The sequence below is a fragment of the Mus musculus genome, chromosome 13 (genome assembly GCF_000001635.26).
Source record: "Mus musculus strain C57BL/6J chromosome 13, GRCm38.p6 C57BL/6J".
Taxonomy (NCBI): Eukaryota; Metazoa; Chordata; class Mammalia; order Rodentia; family Muridae; genus Mus; species Mus musculus.
The window spans coordinates 40,875,196-40,889,581 of NC_000079.6; the positions used below are offsets into that span (position 1 = coordinate 40,875,196).

Sequence of the window (14,386 nt, forward strand, 5' to 3'; positions counted from 1 at the left end):
TCTAGATGGTTGTGAGCCACCGTGTAGTTGCAGGGAATTGAACTCGGGATGTCTGGAAGAGCAATCAGTGTTCTTAACTGCTGAACCAGCTCTCTAGCCCCTACAGCTCTTTATTTTAATCAGAAGATGGTGGAGAACAATGTTTTACAAAATACTGAGTCAGGTGATGCCTCATAATAATGACAACAGAACCAAAGTCCGGACTGCAAAGTCAGATCTACGGGTACAAAAATCTACAACTGAATATACCATGCACAAAAACATCCCCTAACAGTCTTGAGCTGTGTGCTTAACTAACACCTGGAACAATTTCTCTCTGTCGCTGGGTGACCTTTTCATCTTTGAAAACTACAGGTCCAAGAATCCTCATAACCAGATTCAGTTTATCTTTTGGGCAGCAGGCCTAAAGAAACAACCTTGCAGAGGCCTGCAGTGTTTATTTGACTTTATGGTGGTGCCGTTACCTTTTTATCATTTGGTTAAGACGGTGCCTGCCAAGTTTTTCCTCTGTAAAGTTAAATGATAGTATTTTGTGTTTGTTATTGGGGTAGTTAGTATTTTATAGGCAGGTAATTCTAGACTTTTTAGATGCCCTGCTCGACAGATGCTCAGTCCCATCTCATTCTCTTACAGGTGGGTTTGGAGTCACACAAGCGTCACCTTAACAGTTGCTAAATCCTGTTTTTCTTTTAAATTCTTCATTCTCTGTTAATTAGCTGGCATGGGGTAGCAAGGTAGAGCCACCCTGTATCCCCAAGTGTTTTATTTGGATTTCTACAGACTCAGGCTGCTTGTTCAGTCAGTGGATTACATACAGTACATTATGATTTCTACTTACTTGGCTATTCCAATTGTTCCAGACCTAGCTGGTTGGAGCCCTTCAGCTGGCTCCTGTATCCTTTCAGCAAATCTTTATTTCTCTTCCTGTCCCAGCACCACATATACAAGGCAGAATTAACACGTGGCCAGTGCAGAAAGAAATGATAAGGGATATTGGAATAAATGGCATTTTACTCATTCTTGCGTGTGTGTGTGTGTGTGTGTGTGTGTGTGTGTATGGTTCTCTCTCTCTCTGTGTTAGTTTCTTTGGCTACAATGTGCCAGGTAGTCCCAATTTTAGCAGATAGCCGGCCACTGGCAGACACAGGTTCTTAATTGTTAATCTTAATATTATCAGGTCACACAAATATCATTCAGTAGTTATATTTATATAGAGAGGTATATGTAGATTACACAATGACTAGAAGAAGGTTAAAGAGGCTTGCAGACAAGTTTAAGAAATTGTAGGAGGCCTCCTAGAGGTGGAGGCAGCTAATACAGACTCAAATGCAACTCACTGCACATGGTCAGACAAGACATTAGTGAACCCAGGTTGGAAAGCTTCGAGTGGTGAACAGAGCCAAGCTACTTGGGTTGCAAGTCCAGCCATGCCTCAGGGTCGAGTTGAGCTGCAGCAGTGAGGTACAGGACAATGGAGGCAATATTGGTTGAGGGCCAGGTCCAGTTGGACAGACAGATGGATGGACAAATAGCAACTGAAGGATGCTGCATTGAAGGATGCTGCATTGGTACTGGGGACCAGGCTGACCTGAAGCCACAGGACAGCTGGGAATTCCCTAGAGGCTCACTGGCACACACCAGGTGGTCAGCTTCAGAAGGACAGAAAGATGGGAACAATTGTGGGACCTCAGAGGGAGTGCATTAGAAAGAAGGCCTGCCTGAACCTCTGACTGAGTCAGGAATCTTCAGGCCAAGTTGCCCACAAAGTGTCAATGTTTTCCAAAAGACATTATCAAGGACCATAGCTAACTGGACTTGACTGATATTTAACCTCAAGTTCCCAGTACTCTCCTCTCATTTTTAAATCTAAACCCTACCTTCATAATTCCATCTGATAGCTTTGTTTACACACACACACAAAAATTTCTTAGCCGGGAGGTGGTAGTGCACGCCTTTAATCCCAGCACTCAGGAGTCAGAGGCAGGTGGATTTCTGAGTTCGAGACCAGCCTGGTCTACAGAGTGAGTTCCAGGACAGTCAAGGCTACACAGAGGAAACCCTGTCTCAAAACAACAACAACAACAAAAAGCATGTGTGTGTTTATGTGTGTGATGTATGTATGTGTGGTGTGTGTGTGCATGTATGGAAAAGTGTGTGTGTGTGTGTGTGTGTGTGTGTATGTTGCCCTTTAGCATCTTTTAGACATGTACCTCAACAGCCACCTAAATCCCACTTGTAAAGAAACCTGACTTAGACTCCCCTTTGCAAAGCCCACATCACAGATGTGGTGAACATTTTTATTCTCCCCTTGAGCATCTCTCTATTAACCTTTGTGCCTAAGATCTATGTTAAAATATCATTTAATAAACTCCAATTCAGTTTCATACAGACTCATCTGAAATGTTGTTTTCTGTCGTGAAATCATCTTGGTTTTGCTCAGTGAGAGTCCCTTGCAGGGAATGCAATGCTTCAAGCTTCTGTGAAGGATGGAGCAGAGCCTCTGTCCCTGACACCAATGAAAGACAGATCAGTGGGAGCGGTTGTCTTACCAGGATTAGGTGACTTCCTCTTTATGGGGTCTAGGTGGAGGTGTGGCAGCCTTCTTCAGGCTAGTGTTTTGAGGAAGTTCTCAGGTTTATCCTTTTAGTTGGCTGGTTGGTTGGTTTCTATACATCACCGTGTTCCTATGAACCCATTCTATTTTGCTAGCTGTGCAAGTGTGCTTTCAGGAATATCATTTATTGACCCTTGCTATGTGTGCTGCTGGACAGGTGTGGTGTCGTGTTCAGTGAGGTGCAACCATCCTGCTCTGTATTCATGCTCAAAATGGGGACCAATGGAATGATGCAGAGGCCACACGCCACTCCTTTATACCCTCTGGAGTAACTCTGAGTCAGGAGCAAGCTGCTGACTGTGAGCTGAAGTCCCATCCTCCATGACTCTCAAGCTTGTTAATCTGCTGCTAGTGACCTAGCATTCTGCATATCAGGAAAATGGGGGCTAGAATCTCCTCTAAGGTCCACGATCAGTCCCATCACTCATATTTCCTGGCTCCTGTTCCACAATCAGGCTGTCAGGTCCCTCCTTATAGAATCTAGAATCCAGCTGCCTTAAAGGGCCAGTGTCCTCTGTTCGCAGTCAGTGTGTCCTTTAGGATTAAGTGTGAACCTCCTGATTGAATTGTTCTTCTGCTTGATATTGTTCACTGGAAAGGAGGTAGTGTCTGTATAATAGACGGAGGTGGTTGCTGTCAAAAGAACCATGGTAGGAAAACTCAGAGCAGTCCCTACTTTCAGAAGCAGCCCTTCAGAGAGGATGATGTGACATGTGGTATCCATAACTATTAATTATTTGAAAGGGGCTGTACTGGCTGGTTTTGTATATCAACTTGACACTAGCTGGAGTCATCACAGAGAAAGGAGCCTCCCTTGAGGAAATGCCTCTATGAGATCCAGCTGTAAGTCATTTTCTCAATTAATGATCAATGGGGGGGAAGGCCCAGCCCATTGTGGGTGGTGCCATTCTGAGCTGGTGGTCCTGGGTTCTATAAGAAGGCAGGCTGAGCAAGCAAGGGGATGCAAACCAGTAAGCATCACCCTCTATGGTCTCTGCATCAACTCTGCCTCCGGGTACCAGCCCTGCTTGAATTTCTGTCCTGACTTCTAATGATGAACTACGTATCTGAAAGTGTAAGCCAAATGAACCCTTTCCTCCCCAATTTGCTTTTTGGTCACAGTGCTTCCATTGCAGCGATAGAAACCATAACTAAGACAGGGTTTTACTCTTAACTTAGTTTTAGATCTTCTACTAACCTTAAAAGTATTTTCTAGGGAAAGGAATGTAACTGAATTTTGGGGGCAAAATCTTGTGCTCTAGGCACCACAACAGGGCCCCAAATACTGGTGAAAATAGCCAATGAATGGAGGATAATGAAATTTCTACAAAGTGGCCACACTAGGAAGGGAAATGAGTATAGGAGTCCAGTGAAATCAGTCTCCAGGGACCGGATATGAAACTTAATTTTAAGCAAGGGAAGAATCAAGGCAGAGGACCACAGCTGTGCTATCCCAGTCATCCCATTCTAAGTGTGGTCCAGCTGGCCATGCTCTTCTCTGGCTCTGCAAGGTGACCTGAAGAAATCTACATCACTGTGGTTGTCATCAGCTAAAGCTGTCATTCTGGTTCACGAGAGATGGTTACTTCAGCTCCAGGGTGCAGCCTTGTCATGGTGGAAAGTTGTCCTCATCTGAGGTAGAAGTGTCTGCTTCAGCGACCCAAGGTGACTCAAGAGGACCAGTTCTGGAAAATGACTTGCATCTGGGCCTTCAGCCAACACAAAGGAGGCAGACTCAAATAAAGGCAAAGATGTCAGGCTTGTGTCCTGCTGTAAGCTACCTGAGGGCCTGCACAAGGAGTCCATGCTTTTCAGCAAGTTCCACATGTCTGTTTCAGAATGGGATTGATGCATACAAGTTCACTGTGATGTGTTCACTATACAATCCTGGGCACAGCACCCCAGTGCATAGTCTCACGTTCAATGGAGCAGGTGACATTTACCTATTTGCGTCCTTATAGACATAGAAATATACAACATGGCAGGCACTTTGGGCTCAATGTTATGTTCAGGAGATTTAGTTTTTCTTATGACAAGCCACTGAATTTCATGCAAGAATTCTCATTAGCAAATATAGAGAAGGACTAGGACCTGGAGACATGTGGGGTGGTCACAGCTGAAGGTCGAAGGCAGAGGATGCTACTAGAATCTAAAGGATGGAAGACAGAAAGGTCTGCACCTGGACATCCCGCATTGCACACACAGATCCATAGAAGGCATTTCAACCTCGGATATCAACAGTGTAGGGGTTAAGCAATGCACTGTGAAATAACCACTAATAGAGGTTTGGTTGGTTTTTACTTTGTGTCAAGTATGTGAGTCACAAGTCCGTAGATATTACTGAATTATATGTCCTTGGATAAATAGGTATCGTTCCTGAGCTAGTTCCTGGGAGGGAAACTGCTGGGTTATTTTTCTAAGTTGTACTGATTATGGTTCCCCATCAGATGATCAGTGTCCCACATCTTCATTATAGTGGCGTTTTTCTATTGTTTTCTCTGTTTGTTGTTTGTTTGTTGTGCCAAGACAGGGTAAGCGCATCTGTAGCGTGTAGTTTTTACTATCCCACTTTAAGCTCTGGGCGGACTGCGCTACCAGCCACTGCCCTGGTTCCCGTGGATCCACAGAGAAAGACACACATACACATTAGCTCACTTTAAACTTGCCTTACAGCTCAGTGGCTGGGCTCTTCTATACCTCTCAAGTTAGTGTGCCCTTCTCTTTATTCCTTGCTCAGCACCCTAAATCTGCCCTCAGCTTAGTTACGTTTCTAATCTCTTACCTGCTACCCCAGGTCCAGTCGGGGAAGCAGCCAATGGTCACTCCACCTGATATCTCACGTGGCTGGTGGCTCTCTCTCCCTCGGAAGCATGGTGAATCCTCTTTCCTCTCATTAGACTATTAGTGTCTATTAGCCTGCCTATGGGAGCCTGGAAGTCCCGCCTCTTCTGCCCAACCATTGGTCAATGGTATCTTTATGGATCAATCAAGAACCAATTGGGGAATAGGACCTTCAGCACTCACTTGCGGATTCACAGTCAAGGCATCAGAACCACACGTGTCTGTGATGTTCAAGCATGTGCAAGCATGTTTACATGTGTATGGGTACATGTGCAGGCCAGAGGTCGTTGACCTTAAAGATTTTTCTCCATCACTTTCCACTTCATTTGCTCAGGTGTCTCTCTCTGAACCTGCAGCTCTAAGGTGCAGCCAGTCTATCAAGCCAACGCACCCCTAGAATCATTCTAGAATTAAAGACAGGCTGCCATGTCCACTAGGCTCTCCTTATGCTGGGCTGAGGAGCTGACCTCCTGACCTCATACCTGTATGATAAGCATCCTATCCACTGAGTCACACCCTTAGGCTCTCAGGCCAGTCTAAGGGACAACCTTGAACCTGTAGACCCTCCTGCCTCCATTTGCCAGACTGCTAGAATTCAGGGATGCGTTTCCAGGTTTCCCTTTGGACTCCACAAGCGCTCTATCAACCGAGTTCCAGAACCAGTTCTCGTCTTTATTTTTTAAAATCCTTTTCCTAGACATGCCCACTCCCGACACACACACCCTAATTCAGAAAGACTAGATGCTCCACACAGCAATGCTCATTAAGTTGTCCTTCCCAATGGCTTGTGAAGGACAGACACATCACAGGAAAGAGTAATCAGTGGGTGTAGTAATCAGAGACGCATCAGGTGGTAGCTGGCTTCTACCTGGACTTTCTCTCATTTCAGGGGCAGCCACCATATGTCCGCATACTCAGCTTCTCACATTCTTCCTGTACAGTTGGCCTGTCGTACCGTGGCTCTGAATTCATGGATTCAGTGATCTCAGATAGAAGCCGTTCTCCCCAAAGACTATTGTTATCTGGCAGTTGGGTGCGGTGGTGTGGACACTTGTATTCCTAGTACTTGGAAGGTGGGGGCAGGAAGATCGGGGGTTCAAGGTAAACCTCAGCTACGTAGTAAGTTCAAGGCCAGTTGGGGTTCCAGGAGACTTTGTCTTAAAAAAAAAAACTATTGCACTGCACTGTACATGTACAGAGGTTTTTCTTGTCATTATTCCCTACATAACAAAGTATGACAGCTCTTGATATGACAATTACATTATACTAGGCGTTTGAAGTCATCTAGAGGTGATTTTAAAATATACATGAGGCTATGCGTAGGGTATATGCAATTATTAAGTCATTTTTCATAAGTGATGAGAGCATCCAAGATTTCGGTATCCTGGTAAGGAGTAAAGATTGCCCCTGATACTCTGGGACAACCAGTCCACCCATCAATTTTTCCATAATAAATCATGCTGTAATGATCAGGATAGCAATCATTTCAGTTCATGCAAATTTTCCTACATTGTGTGGCATTTAAAATTTACAAAACATTTTCCCGTCTAGCATATCATTCACCGATGGTAAAAGGAGATCCAGTGGGACTGTTGAGGGAAGAAAGAAGTAAAAAAAAAAAAAAAAATGGTCTCTGGTCCAGGGATTCTCAAACTTTGCACCAGGGATCTGCACTACCGTTATTATCTTGGACTGAAATGTACATGGTCAGTCTTCCCTGGTACCTACTGTACTCCTAGGTGAAAGTCCTGATCTTGTATTTTAGCATCTCCACCCCGATTCCAGGCAGAGAGATGGTAAGCTGAATTTTGGCAAGTCACAGATCTGCTCTATTCTTACCTGGGAGCTACAGACACACCCACTTTGGAAGAACATTTGTTTTGGTAACACAGTTAAGGAGTCTGTTACCATCCCAAAGTTAAACAATTAACTTTTACCAGTGAATGTAAGTTACATTTTGAGGTACAGTTTGGACCTGGAAGCTGTTACCAAGCCTAGCACCAAGGCTGAGGCAGGAGAAACATCAACATCAGCCTGGCCTTCAACGTGAGCCCTAGGTCAGCCAACCTGGACTACAGACTGAAACCCCGTCATTTCTAAGTCCCCAAAGCCAAGCTCTTCTTGTTTCTGATGGCTGCATGCAATCAATACTGTCACCGTGTGCACCTTGACATGACTTATCTGGATGCACCATGACTGTTTTGCAAGTATTTGCTTAAAATCATCCTGCAGCCAGAAAGAGTCTGTGTGATCAACCTTGGCCTCAGCAACAATAGGTGCAGCTCATGGGTGATGCCGTGGGCCACTGACCCACTAAGCTTACCACGGGGGTCTTTAAAATTCTGCATGTTAGATAAGTCCCCACCCACACTGAGACAAGAACTTAAAATGACCCTTTGGGTTCTGCAGATCAGATAACAACTCGTTCTGTTGTTAATTAAGTATAAGGAATAAAAAACAAAATGATTGGCCCCAAGAGAAAGGTTTTCTCTAGAGGACCCCATTGGAAGACATCTAAGTTGTGGAAGAATTGTTTTAGTTAAAGATGGGCTTTAAAATTCCTCCTCCTCTTCCCCTCCCCTTCTCCTCCCTCTCCTCCCCTCCTCCCCCTCCTCCTCCACTTTCTCCCCCTCCTCCCCTTTCTCCCCCTCCTCCTCCCCCTCCTCCCTGTCCTCCCCTCCTCCTTCTCCTTCTCATGATCATTGCTACTGAAGCATAATGGAAAAGTATCATTTCTAAACTATCAGTCAACCTGGGATGGAGTTACTTAATTGGTCAGGCAGAGTCACTGGGGATGGCAAGGTCCTGCACTTTCTTAGCTTAATTCCAAGTGAAAAGCAAATCCCTATACTTTATAATGATGGAGAAATCCCTGAGTCATTTGATGGAGCTGCCATAACAAAGCACTGCAGGTCCCAACGCGGTGGACCATGTCTGTCATCCCAGCACTCAGGATGCTAGGGCAGGACCATCAAGAGTTCTAGGCTGGCTTGGGTTTCTCAAAGACATGGTCACATCATGAAAACAAACCTTAAAGCAAACTATACAAAAGTGTTATACAAAAGTGTGCTTCCAAAGAGAAGCCCTAGGCACCCATCTGGGTTCATCTCCTTCTGTCAGCCCTTTCTACCTGGATAACTTGACCCCCCTCAATGTAACTCCATTAAATTTTCAGCCAGCCCATTCTCTTCAAGCCCAGCTTCCTGTGCCTTTTTTTTGTTTGTTTGTTTGTTTTTTGTTTTTTGTTTTTTTGTTTTTTGCTTTTTGCTTTTTGCTACTGTGTGGTGTTTCTGTATGAACTCATGCCTTCTCAAGATCTTCCCCGAGTAAAGAGTAATGATTAATTGGGGATGAAGAACAAGTCCCAGACCAATTATGAAAGCATAATGAGGAATGTGTGTGTGTGTGTGTGTGTGTGTGTGTGTGCGCGCGCGCGCCTGCAGCTCAGCAGAGGGAAGAGGTGGGAAGGAAGCTTCCACCAGTCGGCCGCCCGGTCTTGCCTGGAGGTGTTCTGCATGTGATCTTTCTGTGTGCTTCTGAGTAACAGGATGAAGCCCAAGCTGTTTGCCTTGCTTTTGCACCAGTATCTAGGTCTTTCCTGCCTCCCTTGCAGCAGACTGGGTGGGGCAAGAAGAGGCTCTCAGTTGTTAGATTTTGTTTTTGTTTTTGTTTTGTTTTGTTTGTTTTTGTTTTTTGATTTTTCTCTATCTTGCTTCCCCCCCCCCCCCTCGCCAGGGTTTCTCAGGGTCAGGTGAGCTCTATCTTGTCCCTCCTTTAAGGAAAGGCCAAATGTACTGAATGTCCAAAGGACAGGCCTTCTCAGTCTCTGTTGATTGACTGCTTTTTATTCTTTCCTTCTTTTTTGGCAGTGCTGAGGATTGAACTCAGGGCCTCCTCGTGTTCTGCTCCTGAGCTGTCTCTCCAGCCCCAGTTTAAAAACTATTATGCTCTCATTTCCCCCTTCCCTCTCTCTTTTTAAATCTCTATTTTAATTTCTGTTTTGAGATAGGGTCTCATTAAGTTGCCCAGGCTGGCCTTGAACTTGATATCCTCCCTGCCTTAGTCTCCAAAGTGCTGAGATAGCATGACCGTGTTAGGTTCCAAGTCTAGTGTTGTTTCAAATAAACAATCGTAAACAGTACATCTACATCTTGGAGCTGTGTTCTATATAACTTAATAGCTTAATAACTCTCTCTCTCTCTCTTTCTCTCTCTCCATGTGTGTGTGTTGAACCCAGGGCCTCGGGTACTAAACAAGTACTTTACCACTAAACAAGTACTTTACCACTGAGCTATATATTCAGTCCTCCGAAAGAAGTCTTGAACAGCGTTCACCACATAAAGGGTTCTGTGTGCAGCAGAGAGAATGTCTTTAAGATGGCCCCAGGGAAAGATAGACTTGTCTAGCCTGATTAATTGGCTAGGTCAGGAGTAATTGCTTCCAAAGTGAGGACCTGGGGCATGGTTGCTAAGGCTGCAAGTATCAACTTTGTCCTTGACTGAAGGAAAAGGCAAGTAGGGAAGGCTGCGACGTCCTGTTTCAGGAGCAAAGAGCTCACAGTCTCCATTCTGGATAAGCAGGCTGGACTGCAGCCTGACCAGAAGTACCAGGTAACAGGCATCTTCAAATATGATAGCTGGTTTTGCAAAACATTCTCCTAGAGGGATTTGTAATCTTGGAACTGGGAGTTGGGGAAATTGGTCCAAGGGCAGGCAAAAGAGAAACAATAGCTACATTTTTGAACCTGTGAACAGCATCATTGGCAGTTCTGGATTGAATTCAGAAGCATTCTGAAAATTCTTATTTTGGGCAGTATCTGTATATCGTAATAAAGTAATGTCATTAGTGTTTCTCCACCTCCCCTCCCGAGTCTGCACAAATCTGAACCTCCGTGCTATTGGCCAGTTGGAAAGGGTAATGTAAACAGATTCAGTTACCATAATTAAGTTATGTATCTGTGTACCGAATGCTTTGTCAGGCTGCAACTATTTCAGTATTCATTCTAAGCCGAGGGCATTGCCAAAATGAAATTACTGATGACAAAATTACCCTCTGTTGTTAAGACACAGCAGATGTAATAACCTAATATTTAACAGTGTTATTTTTGAAAAAAAAAAAGATGAAGACAGAGATAGAACTGTCCTTTGCCCTACACCAAAGAAGATAACTTGAAGGAGAGTGAACCACTTTACAAAATGGCTGCATTTTCTTTCACAACTGACCTAAAGGCCCAGGGGAGGGTTTCTCAGAATATTTGTTTGATGCAGGTGCAGGAAGAGGATTAGTAAGAGGAAAGAAAAATAATATATAAACAGGAAAAACAAAACATGTAAATAAAATCTGGACGAATGAAACTGTAGCTCAGGACATGGCATGCCATTGGGCTGGAGTCTGGGCGCTTGGAATCTCAAGTTCCTACTTGGAAGGACTCTGCATGCTGTGCTAGTCTAGACTGCAGAAGGAAGACTGGGCACCGAAGGGCACTCTTTCTTCACAGGCTGGAATGCAAACTCATTTCCCATTGCAAGTCAACCCACAAGGTACAGACTCTCACTTGAGAAATGCAGACAACTAGCAAAGGAAAATGGAAAGGCAGCCCCCAGTCCAAAGGACACTGCTTAAAACTGCATCTAAATGTAGGTGGTGGAAAGCTGGGTTGTGAGTGTGTAGATCCTGAAAACCCAGCTCTTGGGAGGTAGGGGCTGGAGGATAGTTCCAGGTCAGAATGGATTGCCTGAGACCCTGTTTTGTTTTGTTTTGTTTCGACTATAAAGTCAAGAGTATAGGAGAGCTCCCGAGTGGTCTCTGGGTGCTTAAACCCTTAAGGTTCTTGGTTGAGATGTAGATCTGAACGTCCTTCGCGGCCAGGATTCAACTCTTTTCTGTGAAGTCTTCAGGTCTCATCCAAATTAGACCGTACAGTTCACTACCTGTACATTCTGTAACACCAGGGCAGAGGCCAGAGTACGAGGAGAGGGGGGTTTAAGTCAAAGTCACTCCCCCCCCATCCCCCCCACCTCTGCCCGGTCAGATCCCTTAGGACCGGAACTCCTCCTCCTGGGAGCTCATGTTTTGGAAACTGGTGGGGTGGGGCCAGAAAACATTACAATGGAGCTGGGATGGAGGAGGTGTGCTTTTATTTCAGATTGTGTCATTCGAGTAGAGTCTCCCGAAACAGCCACTAACAGAACCGAGGCTCTTTTAGATCCCCTGGGTTGTTAGCCTGGCACACTGGGGAGAGTAGGTAACACAGCAGAAGAGAGAGGCAGTGGAGGAAGGCAGGAAACCCTTCACACGCCTAGCCCGGCTCATCCCATCCACTTTGGGGTTTGCCGTGCCGATTGTAACAAGAGGAAAGAGCTAGCAGAAACCCCCGAAGGAAAGGAACGAAAGGGGAGGTGAGAAACTCAATTGAAAAAGAGGTAGCAGGGAGAGTAAAAGTCAGCAGATGCAAACTGGGAGGCCAGAGGAGGAGGAAAAGGCTGGGCTTCGGCAACCTGCTGCTAGGATTTAGACAAAGGAGGTTTGAGAGAGGCGGGATCAGATTCTAATATCTGCTCCAGGAGAGAGCTCGCTGCTGGGCTCCGGGAGACAAAACAGCCGCAATTCACACTGACTGGAGCATGTACCACAGCGAGAGCTCCCAGGAAAAAGTAAGTCCGAGAAGGGATTGGCCAAGCTTGACGGACTCTGACATCGGAGACCCTCTTTGAGGCATGCCTCCGTCCGTGCGTTACTTCTTCATAGTGTCTGTGACTACTGTCATCGTTTTTATTGTGCTCTACGTGTTAAGTTTTGGAGGAGATCAAAGCTACCAGAAGCTGAACATCTCAGACTCGGTGATGCTGGCTCAAGTGTGCTCATCTTTCATCGACGGGAAAAGCCGGTTCCTGTGGAGAAACAAACTAATGATTCACGAGAAGCCTTCTTGCACAGAATATGTGACCCAAAGCCACTATATCACTGCCCCTTTATCTCAGGAAGAGGTCGATTTTCCTTTGGCGTATGTCATGGTCATCCATCACAATTTTGACACCTTTGCAAGGCTCTTCAGGGCAATCTTCATGCCTCAAAATATCTACTGTGTTCACGTGGATGAAAAGGCAACAGCTGAATTCAAAGGTGCCGTGGAACAGTTAGTGAGCTGCTTCCCCAATGCCTTTCTGGCTTCTAAGATGGAGCCGGTGGTCTATGGTGGAATCTCCCGGCTCCAGGCTGACCTGAACTGCATCAAAGACCTGTCCACCTCCGAGGTCCCCTGGAAGTACGCCATCAACACCTGTGGACAAGACTTCCCCCTGAAAACCAACAAGGAGATAGTTCAGTACCTGAAAGGGCTTAAGGGGAAGAACCTCACTCCCGGGGTGCTGCCTCCAGCCCACGCCATTGGAAGGACCAGGTACGTCCACCGGGAACACCTAAGCAAAGAGCTTTCCTACGTGATCAGAACCACGGCTCTGAAGCCCCCACCTCCCCACAACCTCACCATTTATTTTGGCTCTGCCTATGTCGCCCTGTCGAGAGAGTTTGCTAACTTTGTTCTCCGTGACCCACGGGCGGTTGATTTGCTCCATTGGTCCAAAGATACTTTCAGTCCCGATGAGCATTTCTGGGTGACGCTCAATAGGATTCCAGGTATGTGAGAGTTCATGGTTCATGCAAAGGAGAGGCCCACAGACCTCTTTATCCACAGGTCCACAGGTGACACATTTCAGGGTTCAACCCATCTTGGATGGAAAATATTTGGGGAAAAAACAAACAATGTGTCTGTATTGAATGTGTGTAAACTTCCTTGTGATTTTTTAAAAAAATTTTTTTAAAGATTTATTTATTTATTATATGTAAGTACACTGCAGCTGTCTTCAGACACACCAGAAGAGGGCGTCAGATCTCGTTACAGATGGTTGTGAGCCACCATGTGGTTGCTGGGATTTGAACTCCGGACCTTTGGAAGAACAGTCGGGTGCTCTTACCCACTGAGCCATCTCACCAGCCCAATTTTTTTTTTTTTTTAAACAATGCAGTTTAACAATTATCCCATAGCAGTTACACTGAGTTAGGTGTTACAAGTCAGGCAGAGAACATGCCAATGTACAGAAGGGTGTGTATAGATTATGTGAAAACGCTGCACCATTTGATGCAAAGGACTCACTCAGCTGCAGGTTTTCATCACCCAAAGGGAACCTGGCACTCATCTCCCAGGGATGCTGACGGGTGGCTGTGTTTGAAGGACTTTTGAAAAATCTGCCTCTTTTAAAATAGAGATTAGAGATGCAAACTGCAGTGTAGAGTCCTCATCCTGGATTTCCTGAGTGCACAAGCTGCCCTTTGTAGGACCATTGCCAAACAGTGCCTCCCCGTGCACCACCGCAGCTTATGCCTGTCACAGTCATTTCTTAGGCCTGTGTTTAGCTCGTTCTAGAAGTTTTTCTTCTTCACTAATTCGTCAGATTTCCTCTTAGCCCAAGAGCTTTTGCCCACTAATAGGAGGGCCACTTTAACTTTTCTCCACTGCCCTCCCCCCAGCCATAGACCAGACCACTGCCCAGGTTCCCCACCCCCACCCCCACCCCGCAAAAAGTCACAATGTAGAGTGGCCAGACATACTGATCTGCGTTCATTGGCTGCTGGTCTTTTCTGTAGATGCGCCATAAAATTGAAGTCATGTGACTGCTGTAGCCTCAGGAATTACATCACACAGTAACTGTTCAGTAGGTTTGCGTTAGATGGAAGAGTGTGGAAAAGCAAGTGTTGTGTGAATGAAGGGCAAAATATGGGGCTTTACTATGTTTGAACTCAGGCAAGTATCATTGCATTGTGTGATACACACATACACACACATACACATATATAACACATGCATGTAACACAGAGGCACACACATGTAAAAACAGACATACACACAAACCTATGACATATACACATATAACA

General features: G+C 45.4%; 1 protein-coding gene across 4 annotated transcripts in view; it reads left to right on the forward strand.

Moving 5' to 3' along the window:
- The window catches only part of Gcnt2 (glucosaminyl (N-acetyl) transferase 2, I-branching enzyme), a 101,125-nt gene that overhangs the window by 15,428 nt on the left and 71,311 nt on the right, over nt 1-14,386 (forward strand). The window contains exon 1 of one of the 4 annotated variants that reach the window (XR_003950428.1): nt 8,140-13,090. The exons of 1 other annotated variant lie outside the window; for it this stretch is intronic. Coding sequence is in view for 1 of the 3 variants with exons in the window: in NM_008105.3 (NP_032131.2) it covers nt 12,172-13,090 (919 nt within the window). In the remaining 2 variants the exon portion in view is untranslated. Of the gene's footprint in view, nt 1-8,139; nt 13,091-14,386 lie in introns of those variants that run through there. 2 more of the 4 variants (XR_003950430.1, NM_008105.3) reach the window with 2 other exon arrangements.